Here is a 20,961-nt window from a genome sequence, read left to right as displayed (position 1 = left end):
AATAGCATGGATAGAGTCAGTCAGAGGGTGWAAAGTGTAAGAGGCTGTGGAGTGATCCTCACTGGGTCACGGGGAGGAGAGCAAGGCACCCACTGGCAATTGAGGGAGGCTGGACCATCGCCCCTAATCGGGTCCTGTCCCCACAAATCCACTATTTGCTTTGATCTGGGAGAAGAATCAAGCTGCAGTTAAGAGACCTGGAAAAGGTGCCTTTGGAGAGCTCATAGCAGGAGACTGGAAAACCCCTAGAATCTACCTAGCCACACAAGTGACTTAACAAGCCCCAATTGATCGAGATGTCTAAGCTGAATTAATTTATCCCAATACATCTGGAGACACAGAATCTCCRAGGTTTTATGTCTCATAGAAGCCACTACAGTTCAAGGCATATTTTGGGTCAAGGACCTTAGGGGTTTCCCCAGTCAGTCTGGATGTAAGCTGTGCTTTAAAGCTTTGCTGAATCCAGTCACCCTGAAAGCTGTGGTTTCATCTCTTCCATGTAAAGAGGAAGGTTATTTTTTTTCTACAGCACTTCAAACATTATTGGACCTGCAATCAGCAAAGATAAAGCACAGAGATAAGGGGAAAAAGGTCTCTAACGAGAGAACATTTGCTTCTGGTTTGAACCAGCACTCTACATATGTGGGGCAGACAAAATAAAAGCCATGGCAAGCCTACTCTTAAGAAGACCAAATCACATCAGAACGTTGCCTCCTTGGAAGTTTATGTAACCAGAGCTCAGGGTTTCCACCATGTGACTGCGGATGGGCTTTCTGAAAGCTCAGCAGATGAAACCACAAGCATTGCCCCGAACTGTCTCCCTCTGATGTGCAAGGCTGGGTACCTGGAAGCAGCCACTTCTTAGGGCTGGAAGGAGGAGTCGAATGTTGAAGCACAGGGTTGTTGCTCTCAGCTCACAAGAGAACAGCCCAGCAGTGTTTCATGTGTGGGAAGAGCCTGCTGCAGAGCTCTTTGTTGATGGCGGAACATGGACAAGTTGTCCCTGGAGCAGCATTTTCCCTCCTTTCTAACAAGATCGGGGCATCATCCAGGTCTACAGTCCTCAAATGGCATAAGCTGCACTTCAGGGAGCCACCCAGCAGAGAGAGGGAGGAAAGCCAGGACCTTATCACAGCCAGATCCACGTTTCTCAGGGCTAGAAAACCCAGCAAGCTGCTGCTCTCAAGGATGAAGGGTGCCATCTTTCTTGTCATGAAAAGGAGACAGAGTCTGTCCCTGTCAGCGAAAAGAGGTCCCAAAGCTCAAGCTGTACAAACCTACTAAAGGGTTAAACGATGCTTTAGACCACCCATGAGTGCCGCATTTTGAGGCAGTGTCCAGCCTTGCTTTCAGACTACACATCTGATTGTTCTCTACAACACTTACACCAAAACTTCAGCCCAAAAATGAAATAAATTTCTGAAACAATTCCAATTTGCACTTACTAGTAAGAGGTCCAGATGCTTGGATTACTGTGGGCAAAATGACATAAAGGGCTGCAATGCCCCAAAACTTCTCTGCTTTCTGCAGCTATCTCAGTCTCAGAAATAAAATTACATCTTACTGCAAGACTTGCATCCTAATATCCTCTGACCAATGCATCTACAAAAAGAACTACTACATGCTATAATTATATATAATATTTTTACAGTTCCTTTCACCCGGTTATGAGATGTATATAAAAAAAGGGAAGATCTCTGTCTGGAGAGACTCCACAAATGTTCTAAATCATAATATTCTCTTTGTACTATTTTTAATTCAAGATAATCTATTTCAAGTTTACAATACGACTGACTAGGAATCCTCCCAGAACCAGTTAATTTTGCCTCAGCAAAAATGCAAAAAGTTATTAAGACAAGCTACACAATCACTTGTGATTCTGTGATTAGACCCCTTTGTTAAGACAGAAAAAAAATACTTTGTTTCCAAGCAAATTCAAAAAATCTTTTTGAGAATTTTAATTAAGAAGATAAGTACCTTCTCATTAACAGATATTACTAGAATAACTTAGCATCAAATATGCGTGTCACAGGAATAAGAGGAAAAAAGTTCACTCYGGCTAACTTTTCTCAACCTGTTCATAACACTTCATTTCACTTTGTTTCATCTCCCATCTCCAGCTGCTTGCATGAATCCTCCGAGTGTGCCAGTCCCCTCACACCCAGATACTAAACCCACTTATCCCCTTCCCTCTGCACATAATTCAACAATAAAACACTTTTTGCCATCTGCAATCGAGTGCTTCCCAGAAATGCCGTGCTCTAAGGGGGACGTCAAACCTGCGACTGCAGTTCATGTGCACCTCCCCAAATCCGCAAGAGCATCAGCATTTACCCCACCACGCATAGACCAAACTCAATCAATACTGTGATCGCCAACCTGATCTGCTTACGAGCTGGAAAGCTGGCGAACACGACTGCGCCCGAGTCATCCATGAGCGCCGCGGCCGTACCCGGAGAGGAGGAATCGAATGCTTGCAAGGACGCTTCAACAACGCCAGCACCGTGCCTTGACAGATACGCGTTTCTTCTCCCCTATCATCACTGGGCATTGCTCAAGAGCCGGCTCCGAGCTGCTTAGAGACCCTGGAACAGGCGGCATCGCCATGACATTTTGCAGGAGGTCCTGAAACATAATTAAACGCTGTGGTGAAACCGAACTGTAAACAAGCCATGAATAAAAACCCCTTGAATTATTTTGCTAAACTATAATTACACAATAAGGAAGCAGATTAATTAAGTAAAATATAAGTCCTGAAACTGAAGCTTGCAAGCAAAGCAGTTTATTTTAATTTCCACATTATTTCATATGAGATAGAAGTGTTTGCTGTGGGTTTAAAATGTTGGAAGCCATTCCTTGCTGCCAGGCAGACCAAACCCAGTGGATAAATTAAATTTTTGCATCTCAGGCACCTCCTGAAATGTATATAAGGAGAAGGGCTCTCCCTCAGAGAAGCTAAAGGAGATCTCCTTTCACTCTCCGCTCCTCTCTTGCTCTCCTGCTTTGCCATTACCGCTTCACATCCACTTTGACGAAGCCACCATGAGTCGACAGTGCTATACCTCCAGCTCTCTCCTGGGAAGAAGGGGGTTTTCCTCTGCGTCTGCTGTCTGTGGCCTTGGCAGAGGCAACAGCAGCTCGGCCTCCGTCTGCCAGCCGGTGGCAAGAAGATGTGGGATTGGTGGCTTCAGCAGCCGCAGCGTCTGTGACCTGGGACGAGGGCAAAGGATTTCCTTCGGCGGGAGCTGCCGCAGTGGGGTCTACGGAGGCACCGGCGTGGGACGTTGCGGTGTAGCTTACGGTGGAGGCCGCTTTGGTGTGGGCTCTGTCGTGGGGTTTGGTAACTGCGGAAGCTATGGAGGCCTGGGCAGCTACAGAGGCCTTGGGGACRGCGTCGCTATCGGAGGCTACAGCAGTGGCATCAGCACTGGACTCACTGGAGGTAGATCTGAAGGCATCCGAGGCGTCAGCATCCACCCGGAGCTCCTCAAGCCCCTCTGCGTAGGGGTCGACCCAGAGGAATGCCAAGTGCGGACCCATGAGAAAGAGCAGATAAAGAACCTCAACAACCAGTTTGCTTGCTTCATTGACAAGGTGAGCCTCGAAATCCCTCTGCACATGCTATTTTTCTTCTTTATCTGGTCTGTGACAGAGAGGCACCTCTAGAGAGACAAAATCCACAGCTCTTTCTACTGGCTCCTGTTCTTGCAATGGTTTCTAGTGAACATAGACTGTGGTTCTGACRTAGAGACTGTCTGGATTTTAGACTTCAGCCAAGGCAATGGCACAATTATTTTAACTTTTGATGATCACTAATTCACCAGTCCTTTAAATGGGAGCAGCTTCATTGATAGGATGTATCAATGCTTGTGAGATAAAGTACTAAGCCACTCAAGTGTAAATAGACAAAAATAGAAACTCTTACTAGAAATGTACAACTTTAAACCCAATTTTCAGCTACCATATTCTACAAACTCCTAAAGGCTTTAGTATTTTTGAACAGTTTGTGTGCTTCATTATACAGCTGTAGAAAGATAGATGGTTAGCTGAGAATGAAATTAGATTCTAATTATAATTTAGGAATTAGAAAATGAGCGCTTAACTTYTCTGTCCCCTCACTCCATTGGTGAAACTGTTTAGTGATTCCCTAAACAAATATGTAATTTATCAYTGATATTTTAGCTAAAGCTAAGGGGCTGTGTTGCCATTTAGAGGTGCATTACAGAGAATGTCTTTTCAAAACTTTTGCTCTGTCTAATCTTTCTTTTCCTTGTTGTTCTGCTGTTGAAAAAGACCAAATGTATGTAAGAAGAGTCACTCTACTTCCTCTCATTGAAAAATGACTTATTTATCATATATAAAGGTTCTCAAGTATTAGAGGGCTCTTTAATCTAGAAATGAAAAGCGTAATAAGTATCCGTGGTTAGTGTTTAAATCAGATGCATTCAAATGAGATCCTGGATGCAGCTTTTAGCACAGCGAAAGGCTAATTACTGTAATCACCCATCGGAGAAGGCGGCGGATCCTTCGCCAGTGAGTTGTCACGGGGGAAGAGAGTGTGTTTGGCTGAACTGCGCTTTAGTCACACAGATTGTGCTTGTCACAGAGAAAACACACTGAGGCTGTTCAGCCCGCGATACAAGATCAGACTCGAGTCCTAGGTGACACCAGGTTTAACTGAGAGAAGATGCTGGTTTCACTCAGACTACTGAGAAACCAGTGCTTTGCATTTCTGATTTTTCCTTTTTCTTCCTTTTTGGAGTGGAGAAACCTGAAGCAGCTTTGACAGGGATGCGACGGGATTCAATGACACTTGCATCTCTTGCTTTCCCAGGTCCGGCTGCTGGAGCAGCAGAACAAAGTGCTGACCACCAAGTGGGAGCTGCTGCAGCAGTATGTTCTCCCAGCTTCCCGGAGAAACTTGGAGCCAGTTTTCGAGAATTTCATCTGCAACCTGAGGAAGCAGCTGGAGTGTGTGCTGGGGGAGCGAGAAAGGCTGGAAAACGAGGAGCGGTGCTTGAGGGACCTAGTTCAAGAGTACAAGTGCAAGTAAGTAGGACACACAGACAGACGCTGCAGATTGGGTCATTTGCTGGCTTGGAGTGGTGTTTTGGGGCATTGTATAGGAGTCCCCTGGGGTCCAAGAACAGGCAGACCCCGCCAGTACTGGGCTGGTTTTCTGTACTGGAGTCCAGCTGCTGCCTCACAGATGCTGGTGATGGGCTGGGAGAGCTCTTCAGCTGCAGTATCTCCTTAGGGAGAGGAGTGGGGAAGCACTCTTCCCCTCTCCGTGATTCCTACACTCAGCYGTGGCTTGTCATATCAGATCTCCCACATAATACTTCTGTGGCTCCCTCAAATCTTGTTCCCCCRGTGCTATCCATTCCCACAAAACCCTCAGTCTATTTGTCTCCTCCCAACACATTTATCTTCATTGTCTCCATGTGAGTTATTCCGTCTTCCCAGAGGGAATGTGGGGATTTGGGTTTTAATCTAAGATGCAAATATTCCTGAAAAGCTTCTTGTGTTTTATGGCTAAGCCATAAACCAGGACTCTTGGWGGTTCCTGATATACAGCAGAGGATATGAGAGTAGTCCTGCTCCAAAGATCTCACAGTCAAGCATCTCAGACATGTTTTTCTACTGAACCACCAGCAATGAGGTCAGATTCATCTTGTGAAAGTTCTTCTGAGTCTTAATTACCCGACCATTGCAGGCTGGCTTTCTTCACTACTGCAACTGGGAGTTTCTAGGGTTGCTCAAGCTCYTGACCTCCCTTGGGGCACTTTGGATGCAATATCTCCATACATATTCAGATCAAAGAGACAAATGTTTCAGAACAGCAGCAGCAGCAGCAGAAAAACCTTCAACAGAAACCCACAGTTTTGCATTGTAGAGGTTTAGCCTTATTTACTGCCATTTCTCCCCCACTCTGCATCAGTGAGAGACTGTTACTGCTACTGTGGAATATTTAAAAGTGCTGAACAAAGCCCAGTAGGGAGGGGAAAAAAATGGCAACAAAGCAAAATGAAAAAGGAAGAACGCAGTTCATAGGGAGAGGCCCTGGGTTTAGTCCTGCTTGCCATGTTGTGCACTGGCTGCTTCGATGCTGTTTGCTCTCCTGGACTCAGCAGGTTGTCCCTCTCCTTTCCTCCAACAGATATGAGGATGAGATCAACAAGCGCACAGCTGCGGAGAACGAGTTTGTGGTGCTCAAGAAGGTAAGTCATGCCGTGGACAAAGCCAACAAGAGACAATTAGAGTGGGTGGCATGGACACAAACCCCAGGTGCTGGGCCAGAGAAAGAAATGGAGAGTCACAGTTCAACGTGATGATGCTGCCTGACTGTTCATCTTCCCAAGCAGGTAGCTTCAAAATAGATGGCACCTGAGGAATTTAGAGAACCCCCATCAATCACAGGTTTTAAGAACATGCTATGAAAATATAGATAGTCTTGAAGGTTGGAAGCTGTGAGGTTTCCTCCAAACTTGGCAGAGAGAACAGACTTTGCCACAGTTACTGTTTCTTCACCTCTTTTCACTGAACATATGATGTCTCTCCAGGATGTGGACTGTCTTTACCTGACGAAGGAGGAGCTGGAGGTGAGGGTAGGCCTGCTGCGGCAGCAGCTGGAGTTCCTGAAGTGCATCTATGCTGAGGTAGGTTGCAGCAAACCCTAATGAAAGAAAGTTTTCTAAAATGTTTCAAATTGTCTAATCCTGTGGTCACATTCAAAAAACTATCTCTTCATATGTACTTACAAACAATATTATTGMACACCCTTTAGGAAGCAGAAAGCATTTTCTTGTGAAGAGCTAGCTGCAAAAAAGGGCATTTTTTGCATGAAAATGCCTCCARAAGTCTCATCAGACTTGTGCCTGGGAACTACTGAAACTTTTCACTTCCACATTTCGAAACCAAAATATTTTCAGTATTTGACTTTTGTTGCATGAGTCAAAATACTTTGGTGAAGCTGATACTTTTGGCTACAATGWAACACATTCTTATCAAAACACATAGGCAATGCTTCCCCTTTGTTTTCCATCTAGTTTAACCAAATCTGTAGACAAYCAGGCCCAAAGCACTCACTCTTGAGGGATTCACAGCCCAGAAAAACAAGGAAGCAGCTGGAATTGCCAAGTAGCCATAGAGTTGCTACACTAGGATTCTCCACCTTTCATTAGGGAATTGCACACAGCAATCCCATGCTATGCCATAACAACAGGTCCCAGCTGCCATATCTTGCACCTAAATAAATAAATAAACCAGACGCCTAACTGCAGAATGCCAGAATCTCRTTATGCATTAGCAGGATGATCTTGGCTTGAGCTGGTTGGGGGTAGGGGACTGAAATGTGATGGATCTTGCAGGAGAGAGCTCAGCTGGATTGCCAACTGTGCGACACCTCTGTTGTTGTGCAAATGGACAACAGCCGGGACCTGGACATGGAGGGCATCATCAAGAGTGTTGAGTGCTGCTATGAGGAGATTGCCCAGAAGAGTAAGGCTGAAGTTGAGGCTTTCTATCAAACCAGAGTGAGTATTCATACCACCAGCACAAATGGCAATATAAGCCCCTGGCCCATAAAATCTTTGAGGATTTCTGTCTCCCATGATGCAGCAGAAATGCTGCTYCAAAGTGTGTACTTATTGCAGCTTGCTGAAGTCAGGCCCAAACCCTGCAAATTGTGTTTGGACTGTTTCCATAATGACAGACACRGCAGACCACAATATTGCTTCAGAGAGGTCTCTTCTGTGCAGAGCCGTGAGGAACAATATCCCCCTCCCAATGGCAAATGTTCTGGGTCYACCTGGAATGGGCCTTGTCCAGGGTGAGGTTATGGCTGGGTATTTCCCTGGGAGCACACACATTGCTGTGACTGCAGAGTTACCATCTTTCCTGGAAGGGGTAATATAGCTTTGTAACATCATCTTGTTCCTGACTGTTAGCTGGAGGAACTCCACAGCAGCAGAGGCAAATTCTGCGATGACCTGAGAAACAACCAGAGCGAGATAGCCGAGCTGAACCGGATGATCCAGAAGCTGCAGTGCGAGTCTGATAACGTGAAAAAACAGGTAGGATGAATAGTTTAAAGCTGCATGGACAGCTCCCCACATGAGGCACACAGCTTCCCAAGCAAAGGGCTTTATCCATGCCAGGTCCCACCTTGCTGAACCTTGGCTGCAACAAACTCCCTCCAGCTCCAGAGCTTTTTCTGTAGCTTCTTATTCCAAGATCATCTAAATACAAGGATGCAGATTTATTTCTCACTCACCAAATAAGCAGAGGCCAGCTGGCTCRGCTGTAACAGAAGTACTGTTCACTATATACTTCCTACAGGGGTGCAGCTGACACACTCCCTTTCATCCTAAATATCTGGCCATTTCAAATATAGGTTTCCAGTATAAGTCTAGGTTCTCTGGCAGTTCCTGGTGTGAGACAAGGGAGGTCATGAGCAACCTTGTGGAGATGCCTCTCTAAATCAAGGCCAGACACCTTCTTGCTCATTGCTGTTCCCAGATTGCAGCTCTGCAGACGGCCATCTGCGATGCGGAGCAGCGAGGTGACTGTGCCCTCAAAGATGCTCGGCAGAAGCTGATCGACCTGCAGACTGCCCTGCAGCAGGCCAAGGACAAAATGGCATGCTTGCTGAAAGACTACCAGGAGCTGCTGAACGTCAAGCTGGCTCTGGACATTGAGATAGCCACATATAGGACACTACTGGAAGGAGAAGAGAGCAGGTAGGAGCAGCTGTGTCCTTTGCTGAGGTCTGGCAAAACCTTACAGACATGCTGGGGGTGGCTGTGGTGGGGAGAAGCTCTTCATGGTGCATAGGGCAGCATTGCCTCCATTCTCCTCCCACTGTCCCAGGGCAGCTGGTTTGCAGCGCGCCAGGCACGTCTCCTGCTTGCRGGATTGGTAAAGAATGGGATATTAAGACAACTATGGAGTTTAGAGACCCAAATCCCAGTGGTTCAGAAGGCAATCTGGACCAACAGCTCAGCAACCTGGGTGTTCAGKAAAGCTGAAGTATCTGCAGGGTTTCTAAGGAGGCACCAGCTTTGTTTGCAGGTGCATTTGGGAGTATTTCCCTAATACCTCTTTGTCACATCTCTTTCCTAACAGGATATGTACTGGCAACCCAGTGAGCGTAGGTAAGTCAATGAAGCATTTCCTTTGTTTCTTTTGAGTCTTAAAAGYTTTTAAGTTTCCTTATAAGCCAAGCTTTCTGCTGAGCCATGAGCCTGCTCAGGGAGTGAGAGAACCTGTTTCTCTCTTGCAGCTGTGGTCAGCGGTGGTGGCACGGTCGGGGAGTGCAGAACCCTATCTGGAATCGGAGGCAAATGCACAGTGAAGACAGGAGGGGCCAGCTCTGGATTAGGAGTGGTTTCCTCCTTTGGTGGTGGCACCGGATTTAGCACGCGGAGCGTAGACTGCCTGCCCAGAGTAGGGGGCGGATTCGGGGCGAGGAGCGCGGTGAGCTGCGTGGGTCGGGAAGTGATCTCTGGGGCAGACACGGTGCAGTGCTCCCCCGGCGTGGCCAACCTGGGAAGCGTCGTGTGTGCTGGCGTGGAGCAATGCAACCCAGGAAGTGTCATCATTCCTGGGGCTGGGGTCTGTGCCACCGGGAACAGATACAATACAGCTGTGCGTGTAGTCAGAACAACCCGGTAGAGGCTGGAGAGCAACAACACWTCACAATTTAAAATAATCAGCATTTCTGCAATAAAACAGTATTTCCCTACCTTCTGACAGCTAATGGAATCACACAACCATGCAGTGCCCATGCCCACACAACTAGTACTAGCAGCTCTGCTAAAAGCTATTTGCATGACCCAAACCACCCTTCTTGCCTAGCCCTCTTGGGGGAAATTTACTCCCAAGATCTCAGATCAGTGAGATTTTCACTTCAGAGAGCCCGTGGCTGTGTTCACACATTATCTCAGCTCTTAAATCAGTCTTCTATGCTAGATGCCTTCTCACCAGGGATGTTCTTACCACTTTTTCCCTAGTACAGCTATTGCAAAAAGACAAAAAATCTGGTCATTCAAATTTCATAAAAAAAGCCACATCTTAATTCTCCAAGATGGAGCTTCAGCTGTTATTTAGCTCCCTTAATGACAGCAGAAAAGTCCCATTTCTCCTRTTAATGAGAGGGTTGGTAAGGGTTATGCAAAGTGGTCCAAGTTGCTACATCAAGTCTGGTAGAGGACATTTTAATTACAAACTGATGAGCACCTTATATTTCTGTAGTTAAATGCATGCGTTGTTTTTTCTATGTGTGTGCTAGTTAGACAGACTTGATGCTTTTAATGTATAAGTGAACAGACCTGATTATCCTCTGCTTATTATCCAGAACTCCAAACTTTCAGCTGTACCTTCAATAAACTACATGCATAATTCATGCTTTGTCTTTTGGGTTTTATTTCCCTCTATAGTGTTGCAAAAGCGTAGCTATTTTCTCGGATGTAAAACCCCACGAGTCCGGTTTGTACCTAGCAAGAACCAGAGTTTTGATAGAGTTTTCACAGACTTTGTCTGCTCTCCTTGCTGATGTGCTTTTGCATACTTTTATTCCATCCACAAATGAGTGTGGCCACAAAGAAGTCTGGAAACACAGAGTTAGCTAGGAAAGGTAACCGATTATGGGATTTGCAGTTCGTTCGGGATCTCTCCCACTGTTTGGGATCTCTGGAGGCAGAACCTCACAGGCAGCTAGGCTCTTGTTTAAAGAAATCATTGGGAACCAGCTCAGGTAGTAATAAAAAATCCCAGACCCCTCTTCTGAAACCTTCTAACAAAATTGGGCTCATTTTAAAGCAAAATAAATGTATCTTTCCTTTTAAACACTTGTCTGCTTTAAAATACATGAACTTACACTGACATCAGTGTGGGTAGGAATTAGATAGAAGTCTCCTATGAGCATCCCTTACAAGGAGGGGAAAACTCTGCTCCCATCAGCTGAAGTGATCAACAACRGTCGTGGCGAGACCTCGTGTGCCGTGTGGATTAGAGATGGGGTGCTGAGACGGGGCTAGGTTACGTTCAGGTCCTCGGCGCTTGCACACCCCGTGACGGTGCTCACTGAAATGCTCCCCAGCTCATGGCTGCAAAGGGACGCTCCCCAGGGAGTCCTGCATCACAGCTGGAGGCACGTCTGGATCCCGGGAAAACCGGCCGCGTCCCACCTAGCAGCCCTGCCAGCTGCTTTCCTCCCAGTGCTCATGTGGRCAAGGCCTGAAAGCCCCGAGTTCGCCTCTTCGGAGAAACCTCTTTCCYTCCGCTGTGTTTGGAAGCAGCCTGGAGTGTGGGTGGGTGTTTTAGCCCATTAATACACACTGAGGATGAGGTGTCATAATTTATTCCCTGACTTCCCACTCCACTTCCTAGATTTCCCTGCTGACTCACCACTYGCCTCCGTGCTTTGTTCCGCCAGCTGGAGAAAAAGTTAAATAACCCTGTTCAGCTCAACTTGTCCACGTGGGCGGGATGGTGATGAATCCGTTGCCTGTTCCYCTCGGCTGAGCATCCGCCTTCGCAGCTCTCCCATCACAGAGGCTGCGTAGAGCGTGGTGGGTTTGGGCTCCCCATGTCTMCAGGGCTTTTCTGATGGGAAGTAAAATGGTCTAGTGTATGCRATCACCAGGTACCAGATGGCTAGTTCTTCTAAAAGCAGCATGTCTTAGCACCACTATCCAGGCCAGGAGGCGGTGAAATCCCTCATGGATCAGCCCTTGTGGAGAAAGCAAAATTTGGGCTTCCCATACACCCGGAGAGGATGTCTTTCACCATGGTTGTCTTCAGCTTTTCTGTCTCAACCCATATAATTTTGACCATCTCATTTGTATGTAAGTAACAAGCAGAAACAGCCAGACAAAAGGCTCTTGGTGCCACATTAGCTCATTATTTATGTTGGTCATCACCTAGCTGCAAAACCATAACTGCACACCAATAACCAGTCAGCTCCCTGGGGTACCAAAGCAGCCAAGCAGCTCTCTTGTGCCTGGCTCTTTCTGGGAAAATACCTTTAATCTTCCCTGCCCTTCTCAACCTCCAAGTATTGCAAAACCCATGCATTTTTTGCTGCCTGCCTGAAGACGATCATGTAGATGAGGCTGTTTTGGAAAGAAAGGCCAGGAGCAAGCTCCAGACTGAGGACTTTTTTGGGGTAGTTGGGGCCCAGATAGGCTCAGAGGGTCAAATCCTGTTGGGCATCACTCTGAATGTGCATTTAGGTGGTTCCTCAGAGTCTAGCAGAGATGATCCGAATAGCCAGAGGTGCGTGAAAGAGCCACATCTGCCTCTGGATGTGAGCCTCTAAACCCCAGTCTGCCCTAGCTGACCCCTGCATGCAATAAACCAGCCAGGAACAGAAATTGTGCATTTTCTCCCCAGCCTTTACATCGCTTGCATACCTTGTGGGCAGTAGGTTGAAGGAAGAAGAGTGTGGGAGCCTACAATGACAATTCCCTCTCTCTTGTTGGTAACCACACCCTTAATCCCATTATATTCACTCAGCTCTAATATCTGATCCAAACCCGTCAGTCAGCTTTGGGACAATCTGCCTTTTCTTGGGGTCATGAAAGCATGAAGACAATCTCATTTTCCCATCGCGCCTGGGGTTTGCATTTTATGCAAATAATCAAGGCAATATAAGTTCATGAATTTCAGCCTGGGTAGATTTAGCCCAACATTTTCCAAAGAGAAACAAGCCAATTTGTGTCAGCTGGGAATCTGGCACAGCAATGGGAAATTTAATTTGAGTGGCCCAACTCTCCTGGTTTGAGTTTGACTGGCAGCATTTCTGCAGGGTTAATCATATATTTGGGCTTCTATATTAAGTAAAACATGTAGCACTTGCTTAATTTTTCTTCCAGAGATGCCAGYAGGACTTTAGCTCATACTTAATGTTTTTTTTCAGCATTCAGGCATATGAATGTATTTCTAAGAGCATGTAGAGTCCTGTCCTGCAAATATGTAGGCGTATATTAAGCTCCAGTCATGTGCACAATGCAGGCAATGCCACCAGGATACCTAAATGCTGATAGTGAACTGAGGTCTTAAATATGAAGGATAAAATACTGTAAACATCACAATTCCACAAAGTCTGAGAGGCCAGAAATGCCACCATATTGCAATGCAGACAGTCAGCAGGCAGACTGCTCTTTGTCTTCAGGTCAAGAAACCCCATGGAATATTTTTGCTCAGACTTAGCAATTTCAGTGCCACTGCCTTCCATTCAAATGAATTTAGAGAAATGTCCTGCTAAASTCTGCAGGATCTGTTGCATCTTTTACATAGTGTAGAGGCTTTGCCAATATCCGAGGATATATTCCTCTTTCTCATCTTTCTTGGGGAGTCTTGCATATCTGCAAGCACACAGAGGCTTTGCACTATGGCTGAGCCCTCACTGCCAGAAATCAGGGAGTTAGATAACTCTTCTAGCTGAGCGAATTCACACCAGCTCCAATAGGTGTTTTTGAGTGCAGTCAATGTTTAACAAGTTCAATGAGACAGCTGGCTGCCTGGCATGTCAAAACCATGAAGGCACTAAATTGATCTCTTGACTTCCATGCAACCAAGCCCAGATCCCTGAAGGGATAAAAAGGCCATGCCATGCTCTCTTCCATCAGAGAACTGCACTCTCCCAGTCTGCTGCTTCTTCACTGTGCCGGGCTGTTATCTCCTGCTGCAATGAACCGTCAAACTTACAGCATGAGAGCCGGAGGTGGAGGCAAAAGTTTCAGCGCTGCTTCAGCTATTATTCCAAGCGGCAGCAGGGCTAGCTTTAGTTCGATGTCTATGGCACGGTCTGGAGGAGGTGGAGGTGGTTTTGGAAGGCTCATTGGAGGAGGAGGTGGTGGTGGTGGTGGTGGTGCTGGTTTTGGCAGCAGGAGCCTCTACAACCTTGGTGGTACCAAGAGAATTTCCTTTGGTGTTGGAAGCAGCTTCCGGGCTGTTTTTGGAGGTGGAGCTGGTGGTGGCTCTGGCCTGGGAAGTAGTGGTGGTGGYGGCTCTGGCCTGGGAAGTGGTGGAGCTGGTGGTGGTCTTGGAATTGGTCTTGGCGGTGGAGGTGGAGGTGGTGGAGGATATGGCTTTGGTGGGAGTGCTGGAGGGCTTGGTTTTGGTGGTGGACATGGAGGTGGTGGAGGCTTTGGCTTTGGAGGAGTAGGTGGACTGGGAGGCTTCAGCGGAGGACTGGGTGGTGGAAGAAGTCCAGCAGGATTTGGTGTCGGTCCACCTGGAGTTGGTACAATCCAAGAAGTGACCATAAACCAGAGTCTCCTGGCACCCCTGAACCTGGAGATTGATCCAAACATCCAGCAGGTGCGAAAAGATGAGAAGGAGCAAATCAAGACCCTCAACAACAAATTTGCATCTTTCATTGACAAGGTGAGATTTCTGCCTAAAATATTTCCTAACCGTGATAGAGAGGGAGTGAGATAGTCTCCCATCTATAAAAACAYGACTTCATAAATCTTCAGTCTATTGCATATTTCCTGCATGGATGTCTCAATTAAAGCAATTAAAAGAGAACACACTTCTAAATAATTGTGGGACTAGACATGGGAGATTAGTAACAAGAGGATTAGGTTTGGATTTTGTGCCTGAGAAACAAGATATATGAGCTCAAACGGAGTAAGTCAATTCCATGTCCAGACCCACTGCAGAAGAACTAACCCAACTCTCTCTATTTGGTATCATAGCAGAGGTGATACATCCAGTTTTATTGCCTTTGAGCTAAAGATCTTTGCCCATTGACTCACGTTAAGTCCTTTCTTGGCTTTTACTTGGATAAAGACCTTAAAAGGAGGATATATGAGCAAAAGGAAGGGCAATTAATTACGTGTCTTTTAACTTTTAAAGAAGGAAGATAAATATCACTTATAAAGAAGAGAAAACTGAAGGACGTTAAAGAAAGCAAATGATGAAACACCTGAACTCTAGTGATTGCTCGTTAACTTGCTGAATTTCTAAAAAGAACTGCCCACTGATGTCGGATTTGCTTAGCTACTGGATGGGTTAACACAGACCTAGGTAATCTGGAGGATAGATACAGCTGGACTTACTGGTCTTGGCTTGAGAGTTACTTGCTTTGTACCATCCATCAGTTTCAGGTACTGATTCTGTCTGTCAGCATGCTCATAGGTGTCTTTCRCTAAACACCTTCTGCTTCCCAATGCTCAGGTTCGCTTCCTGGAGCAGCAGAACAAGGTGCTTGAGACCAAATGGACCCTCCTGCAGGAGCAAGGTCAAAAAAACAATACAGGCAAAAACAACATGGACCCACTCTTTGAGGCTTACATCAACAACCTGAAACGGCAGCTGGCCAGCCTGCTTAATGAGCGGGGACGCATGGATGGAGAGCTGAAGAACATGCAAGACCTCGTTGAGGATTTCAAGAACAAGTGAGTGCTTGTTCAATGGCACATCCAGGCACCCTAGGGTGAAATAGGATGCAAATGATTCAGCTTAGCACTATGCGGTAGGATTAATCTCACCTAAATTTAGCTTTTCCAAGGTCAAATATCTAGTCTGAGATACTCATCAAATCTTCTAAGGCAGACAGTGGAAGGAGACAAGTATCTCCAGCCCATCACAAGGTGCCTAACTATTCATCCTCTAAGATATAGCTCTCATAAGCCACCTTCCCTTGCAGAACCCCCCTCAGCAGGAGGAACGTGGTCCATCAACATTTTTCCAATCAACACAGGCAGTTTCAGCCAGAATAAAACAGCTTGTGATCACATTTGCAAAGGAAAACCATTTAAATAGATTGATTTATCTTCCTTATTCCATATGCGTTATGTCAAAATCCTTCAAGAAAAGAGATGCTCACAACTTTGAGTAGGGCAACCTCCAAGAGSCTGATTTGCAGATCCTGTCCTCAGCTCAGATAATCTTGCAATCCTGTTTGTGCAACATTTCTTGCTTACCAAGATACGATCCAGCACGTCTTTCGTTTCATCCCTGCAGATATGAAGAGGAAATCAATCGGCGCACAGCAGCGGAGAATGAATTTGTGGTCCTTAAAAAGGTGGGTGGGAAGATGTTATGGTTGCAGAGCTAACAACACATCCCGGGAAAGTCTTAAAGTGAGCGGCTTGGAGAAGGATGGAAGTAAATTCTTCTCCCAGTCTTGCCTGAGCAAGATGCAAAGGTTGTCAGTAGTGCTGGGAACCCCAGGTACCAGGTCAAGTTATCTGTACCCCATCCTCATCCCCTTTCAAGGTTACAGACACTTCTTTTGGCCAAGAGATGCACTCCTGGCGCTCTTTCAGATGGTTGTGCCAAGCATAGCTTCTCCAGTCAGGCAGCACCTTTGCAGCAATGAAAGGGGCAGCCAGTCTCTGAGCCTGGCCAGTTCTTGACTGAGACAAAGAGGAGGTACCGAATGCAGCAGCTGTCACTGTGGTTRCTGTTTTCCAGGATGTGGATGCTGCCTACATGACTAAGGTGGAGCTTGAGGCCAAAGTGGATGCCCTGACTGATGAGCTTAACTTCCTCCGAGCCCTCTATGATGCGGTACAGATCTTCTCTCTTGATTTCTGTCCTGCTGTCAGTCCCTACACAGTGCCATCATTCGTGACRTTTGAAAAGGTAAGAGCAAGAGGCTGATGACCCTGTGTGCTTCCTCCCAGGAGCTGGCTCAGCTCAGTGCACAGGTGTCCGACACTGCCGTCATTCTGTCAATGGACAACAACCGAGACCTGGACCTCAGCAGTATCATAGCTGAAGTCAAAGCTCAGTACGAAGACATTGCTAACAGGAGTCGGGCAGAGGCTGAGGCTTGGTACCAAACTAAGGTGAGCAGATTCATAGATGCCATGGATGCATTTCTGCAAAAAAGCTACTGCTGTTTCTATGTGAAGCAGTTAATCATCACCCTGCCTACCTGGGCTTCTTAGACTGTTCACTCTTCTTTCTGAACTTCAGTTTGAAGAGCTGCAGGCCACTGCTGGGAAGCATGGAGATGACCTGCGCAACACAAAGGGAGAAATCTCAGAGCTCAATCGACTGATCCAGCGAATCCGATCAGAGATAGAGAACGTGAGGAACCAGGTAGGACAGGCAGAAAGAGACTGAAGAGCCCCATTCTATAGTTCCTTAGTAACATGGCTCTGCTATCTGCCRCTATCTTGCCATTCAGGGACTTCAGCAGCTCTAGACCATGGCATGCTTCATTGAAGCGTGTTGAATTGCCTCCAGAAAGGGGTACCACTCTATACGCTCAGCCCAGGTATCATACAATTCTTTCCWGCCTGGCATTTCAACACCAGCAGTGCTGTGTAGGCTGCAGACTTAGCCATAGATTAATAAGCTCTGTCACAATCATTGTTCATTAATAGCTGGGCCAAAATGCTTTTATTCCTTGGGTGATTCTTGCCCATAAAGAAAAGCAGCAATTAGTAGGAGTCCTATTTCATCCTCTTGCAGTGTGCCACCCTGCAGACAGCCATCGGAGACTCCGAGGAGCGCGGCGAGCTAGCCCTCAAGGATGCCAAGGCAAAGATGATTGAGCTGGAAGATGCCCTGCAGAAAGCCAAAGCTGACATGGCCCGGCAGCTCCGCGAGTACCAGGAGCTCATGAACATCAAGCTGGCCCTGGACATYGAGATTGCTACCTACAGGAAGCTGCTGGAAGGAGAGGAGAGCAGGTGGGAAAAAAATCCCTGTAGCAATAAGAACAGGAGACAACTGCATTCTCCTTGCCTGCCTCCTTGATTCGCACTAACCTTGCCTTTTTCTGCCCTCCAACAGGCTGAGCGGAGAGGGACTGAACCCCATCAGTTACTGTAAGTATCACAGCCCTCATCTTGTCTTGGGTCCACTGGGGACAAAGTCTGCAGGCAATCTTGGGAGAAGGGCGATTTGGGCCAATTGCTCCGAAAATGACATTCAGAGCCTACCACAAGTATCAATGGTTTGTATAGGGGACAGAAGTCAGGTTAAATTTCTATGGGTCCAGGCCCCAATTATGGTGCTTTCTGGAACTGGGTGGCTGCCACAGCAGATATCTGACTCTCTGTTTGTTTTTCTTGCAGCTGTGATCAGCTCCACCTCTGGCATGGCTGGCGGAGGAGGAGGAGGAGGATTTGGTGGACTGAGTCTAAGCGGAGGAGGTGGCGGAAGTGGTTTCAGTCTTGGAGGAGGCGGTGGAAGCGGTTTTGGTCTTGGAGGAGGCGGCGGAAGCGGTTTTGGTCTCGGAGGAGGAGGTGGTGGTGGAGGCTACAGCTTTGGAAGTGGAGGAGGACTTGGTCTCGGAGGTGGTGGTGGTGGCCTTGGAGGTGGATATGGAGGAGGAAGTGGTCTTAGCCTGGGAGGAGGCAGCAGTCTTGGCATCGCAAGTGGTCATGGCTACGGAGGAGGAGGAGGAGGTGGCAGCGGGCTGAGCACTGGAGGAGGGAATTTCAGCTCTGGAAGTGCAAAAGGCACCAACCCAGGTGTGAAAATCGTCTCCAAAACCTCCTCCAGCAAAAAAAGCATAAAAAGCCAAAGCCTGAAGAATGCTGTGCAGCCCGAGTAAAACCGATACGACACCCTCCACAAAACCAGCACTCCTGCATCGCTCCTGCACACCGCCATCCCTCGCCTGCCCCTGTTCCTGCTCCTCACACCGTAGTTGTTAAGCATTTGGGTCCCGATCCAGGAAAAGCAGTGGAGCACACACTAAGCAGATTTCTCAAAGGACCTGAAACACGTTCAAAAGGAAAACACAGGCCTGAGTGATTTTCTGAGTGGGGAATGGGAGGGTATTGGGGTCGCTTCTTTTCTTAAATGAGGCTGAACAGCTTGTTTGTAGTTGCAACTAATTGTCTGACATCAACTAATGCAGATCAAATAGCTGTGAAGATGCAATAACTTGGGGGTTTAGCTCAGTTTAACATTTGCAGTTCTGGTCTACTGGAGCCCAGGGATGGGCTGGGAACTTGGCTTTAATCCAACTTGCTTTGTCTTCACTGCTGGGATGATCCACTCATTCCTTCAGGTTAAGCAACCCATCTTTATCATACAYAGGGGTTTTTTTCTGCTATGTAGAAACACCTTGGGACGTTGCTGAAAGAACCGAGGCAGTGGTTTGCAAGCACGAGGCCCCTCTTAAAACATCTGTTACAGTGGGAGCACGGAGCCCATTAGGAGTCACCTCAAGGTACCTTGAGTGCCGAGCTTTTAAAACTACATCTCTTCCAGATGTGCTGAGCAACTGCAGCTGTCTTTGAAGTCAGGCAGGATTCAGCATCCTCACAAGCCTGGCCACTGACTCAGAGCGTAGTGTTAGGAAAGTGATTTGAGATAACTGCATCCACACGGTACCACCCACAGGTATGCAGCTTGAGCTTGCAAACAGCTTACCTRAAAAGAACCCAAAACTACACTCACGTTCCTTTGTTTTCTCTTCTTAAATGAAAGTTTGCCCCATWGTGGCACTCGCTCAAAACCCAAAATACAGGCAAACACGCACCAACCAGCTTGCAGGTAATCTCGTGGGTGTGTTTTGTCAAAGGAACCACATACRACTCATCCAAAGCATTTAGAAAAGGGCTTGTTCTCTGAATTATCTATTTTCTTTTYGGAATAATTGGGGCAAAGCATTAGTGTTTGGTGTTGAACTGAGCTGTTGTTGTCTTATGCTAAGGTTTTGTGGGAATGGCTTAAAAAGTGCAGAAATCATCCAACAGCCCAAGTCTCATTGCCTCTCCCCGACCCATGCTGCTAGGAGCAATCAAGGCMAAAGTCCACTCTAGTGAAAATTGCTCTGACCAAACTGCCTGAAGGTCCATGTCCATAGTGCTCCAGGGGTATTCCAGCTTCTTCACTGTGTGTGGGTTTTCTTGCCCCCCCAAAAATAAATAAATGCAATTGGTAAGCTGAGAAGTGGAGCCGTGTTTCAATCCAGCACTTGGGAAACACGGCAGTCGGGAGCAGGAGCCCAGAGGCACACCAGTGCCAGTATAAAAGCACCCAAAGTCTATTTTTCCATTTCTAAATGCTGTACTTATCCCTCTAGCACTCCACCGTGTCTTTTTAATTTTTGTGAAAATATCATTAAAAAAAATTGCAGCTTTTTATACTTCAGTGATATTGAAATGATGTTGTGTTTTCCTTCCTATYTCTTTTTGGAGCGTGTCCAGTAAAATTGGATTGTAACTTATTTGTTCCTGCTTCTTGTTACTCCAAAAGATAATCAGTAGTATGAATCTGCAGTGATCTTCAGCAGAGCGAAGTGAACTAGAGAAGTTCCTCATTTTACTTTGGGGGAAAAGTTTCAAAATAAAAAAAAAAAAACAACCCAGAGCTCCAGATCAGCTGTGTGTCACCCCAGAACAAATTGAAGAGAGGGGAGAAAGAGAAGGAGGAGGCAGCGGGGGGTGACTTTTCTGCTAAGCAGCAATAAAATGAATCGAATTCATTTCTTTGCATATTGTGGGGCTAATCCAAAGAGTCTTTCTTCCACGGCAGGGAGGTTTGGGCCGGTTTCACTAGCTCAGGCAAAACGCAAGTTTTCTTAAAAAGGCAAAGCAAATTGAGCCTTTACAGGGGCTCTGGGGGAGGATTTTRTCAGCACGATCTAAATTCATGTTGCGTTTTGGTGAGCCAGAGCAGAGCACCTCACCAAACGATGCAGCTACTTCGGTCAGCTCTCATAGCCAAAAAACACCCCAAAAAACCCTCAGACAACACTCACGCCRTATTGCATTTCAAAGAGCGAGATGTTTACTTCTTCCTTGACCTCTCCACATCCCAGCTTTACATAACTCAGAGCAGCAACTGGGAAAGAGCGAGCGAGCACATGCCGACCGAGCAGGTTCCCGTCGCGCGCTCGCAGCCTCTTCGGCAAAGCCGTGCTGAAACCGGGCTGCAGCGACACAGCAGAGCCTCAGCTCCACCTTCACCCGGGGAACGCAAGGAGCAGCGGTAAAAGACACCAGAGAAATGCTCTCCTAGGCCCTTGCTGCC

General features: G+C 46.9%; 2 protein-coding genes across 3 annotated transcripts; both read left to right on the top strand.

The window, feature by feature from the left end:
* Window positions 1–3,042: 3,042 nt before the first annotated feature.
* Window positions 3,043–9,675, top strand: LOC146589770 (keratin, type II cytoskeletal 4-like). Its single transcript, XM_085315679.1, has 9 exons — window positions 3,043–3,594; window positions 4,835–5,049; window positions 6,161–6,221; window positions 6,564–6,659; window positions 7,371–7,535; window positions 7,950–8,075; window positions 8,521–8,741; window positions 9,127–9,155; window positions 9,284–9,675. The coding sequence occupies exons 1-9, from the start codon at window positions 3,043–3,045 to the stop codon at window positions 9,673–9,675; spliced, it is 1,857 nt and encodes a 618-aa protein (XP_085171805.1).
* A 4,020-nt stretch (window positions 9,676–13,695) lies between these two features.
* LOC146589769 (keratin, type II cytoskeletal cochleal-like) lies at window positions 13,696–18,529 on the top strand. Of its 2 annotated transcripts, XM_085315706.1 has the most exons (10): window positions 13,696–14,394; window positions 15,190–15,410; window positions 15,979–16,039; window positions 16,432–16,527; window positions 16,644–16,808; window positions 16,939–17,064; window positions 17,440–17,660; window positions 17,764–17,798; window positions 18,048–18,335; window positions 18,381–18,529. In XM_085315706.1, the coding sequence occupies exons 1-10, from the start codon at window positions 13,696–13,698 to the stop codon at window positions 18,527–18,529; spliced, it is 2,061 nt and encodes a 686-aa protein (XP_085171832.1). The 2 variants fall into 2 exon arrangements, with proteins under 2 accessions (XP_085171832.1, XP_085171830.1); XM_085315704.1 differs by having other exon boundaries at window positions 18,048–18,529.
* Window positions 18,530–20,961: the final 2,432 nt, after the last annotated feature.

The sequence above is a fragment of the Rhea americana genome, unplaced genomic scaffold (genome assembly GCF_003343005.1).
Source record: "Rhea americana isolate MKP2758 unplaced genomic scaffold, rheAme1 scaffold_435, whole genome shotgun sequence".
NCBI classification, from domain to species: Eukaryota; Metazoa; Chordata; class Aves; order Rheiformes; family Rheidae; genus Rhea; species Rhea americana.
The sequence above is the reverse complement of the archived record's forward strand: the minus strand, read 5'-3'. Positions and strand labels throughout refer to the sequence as shown.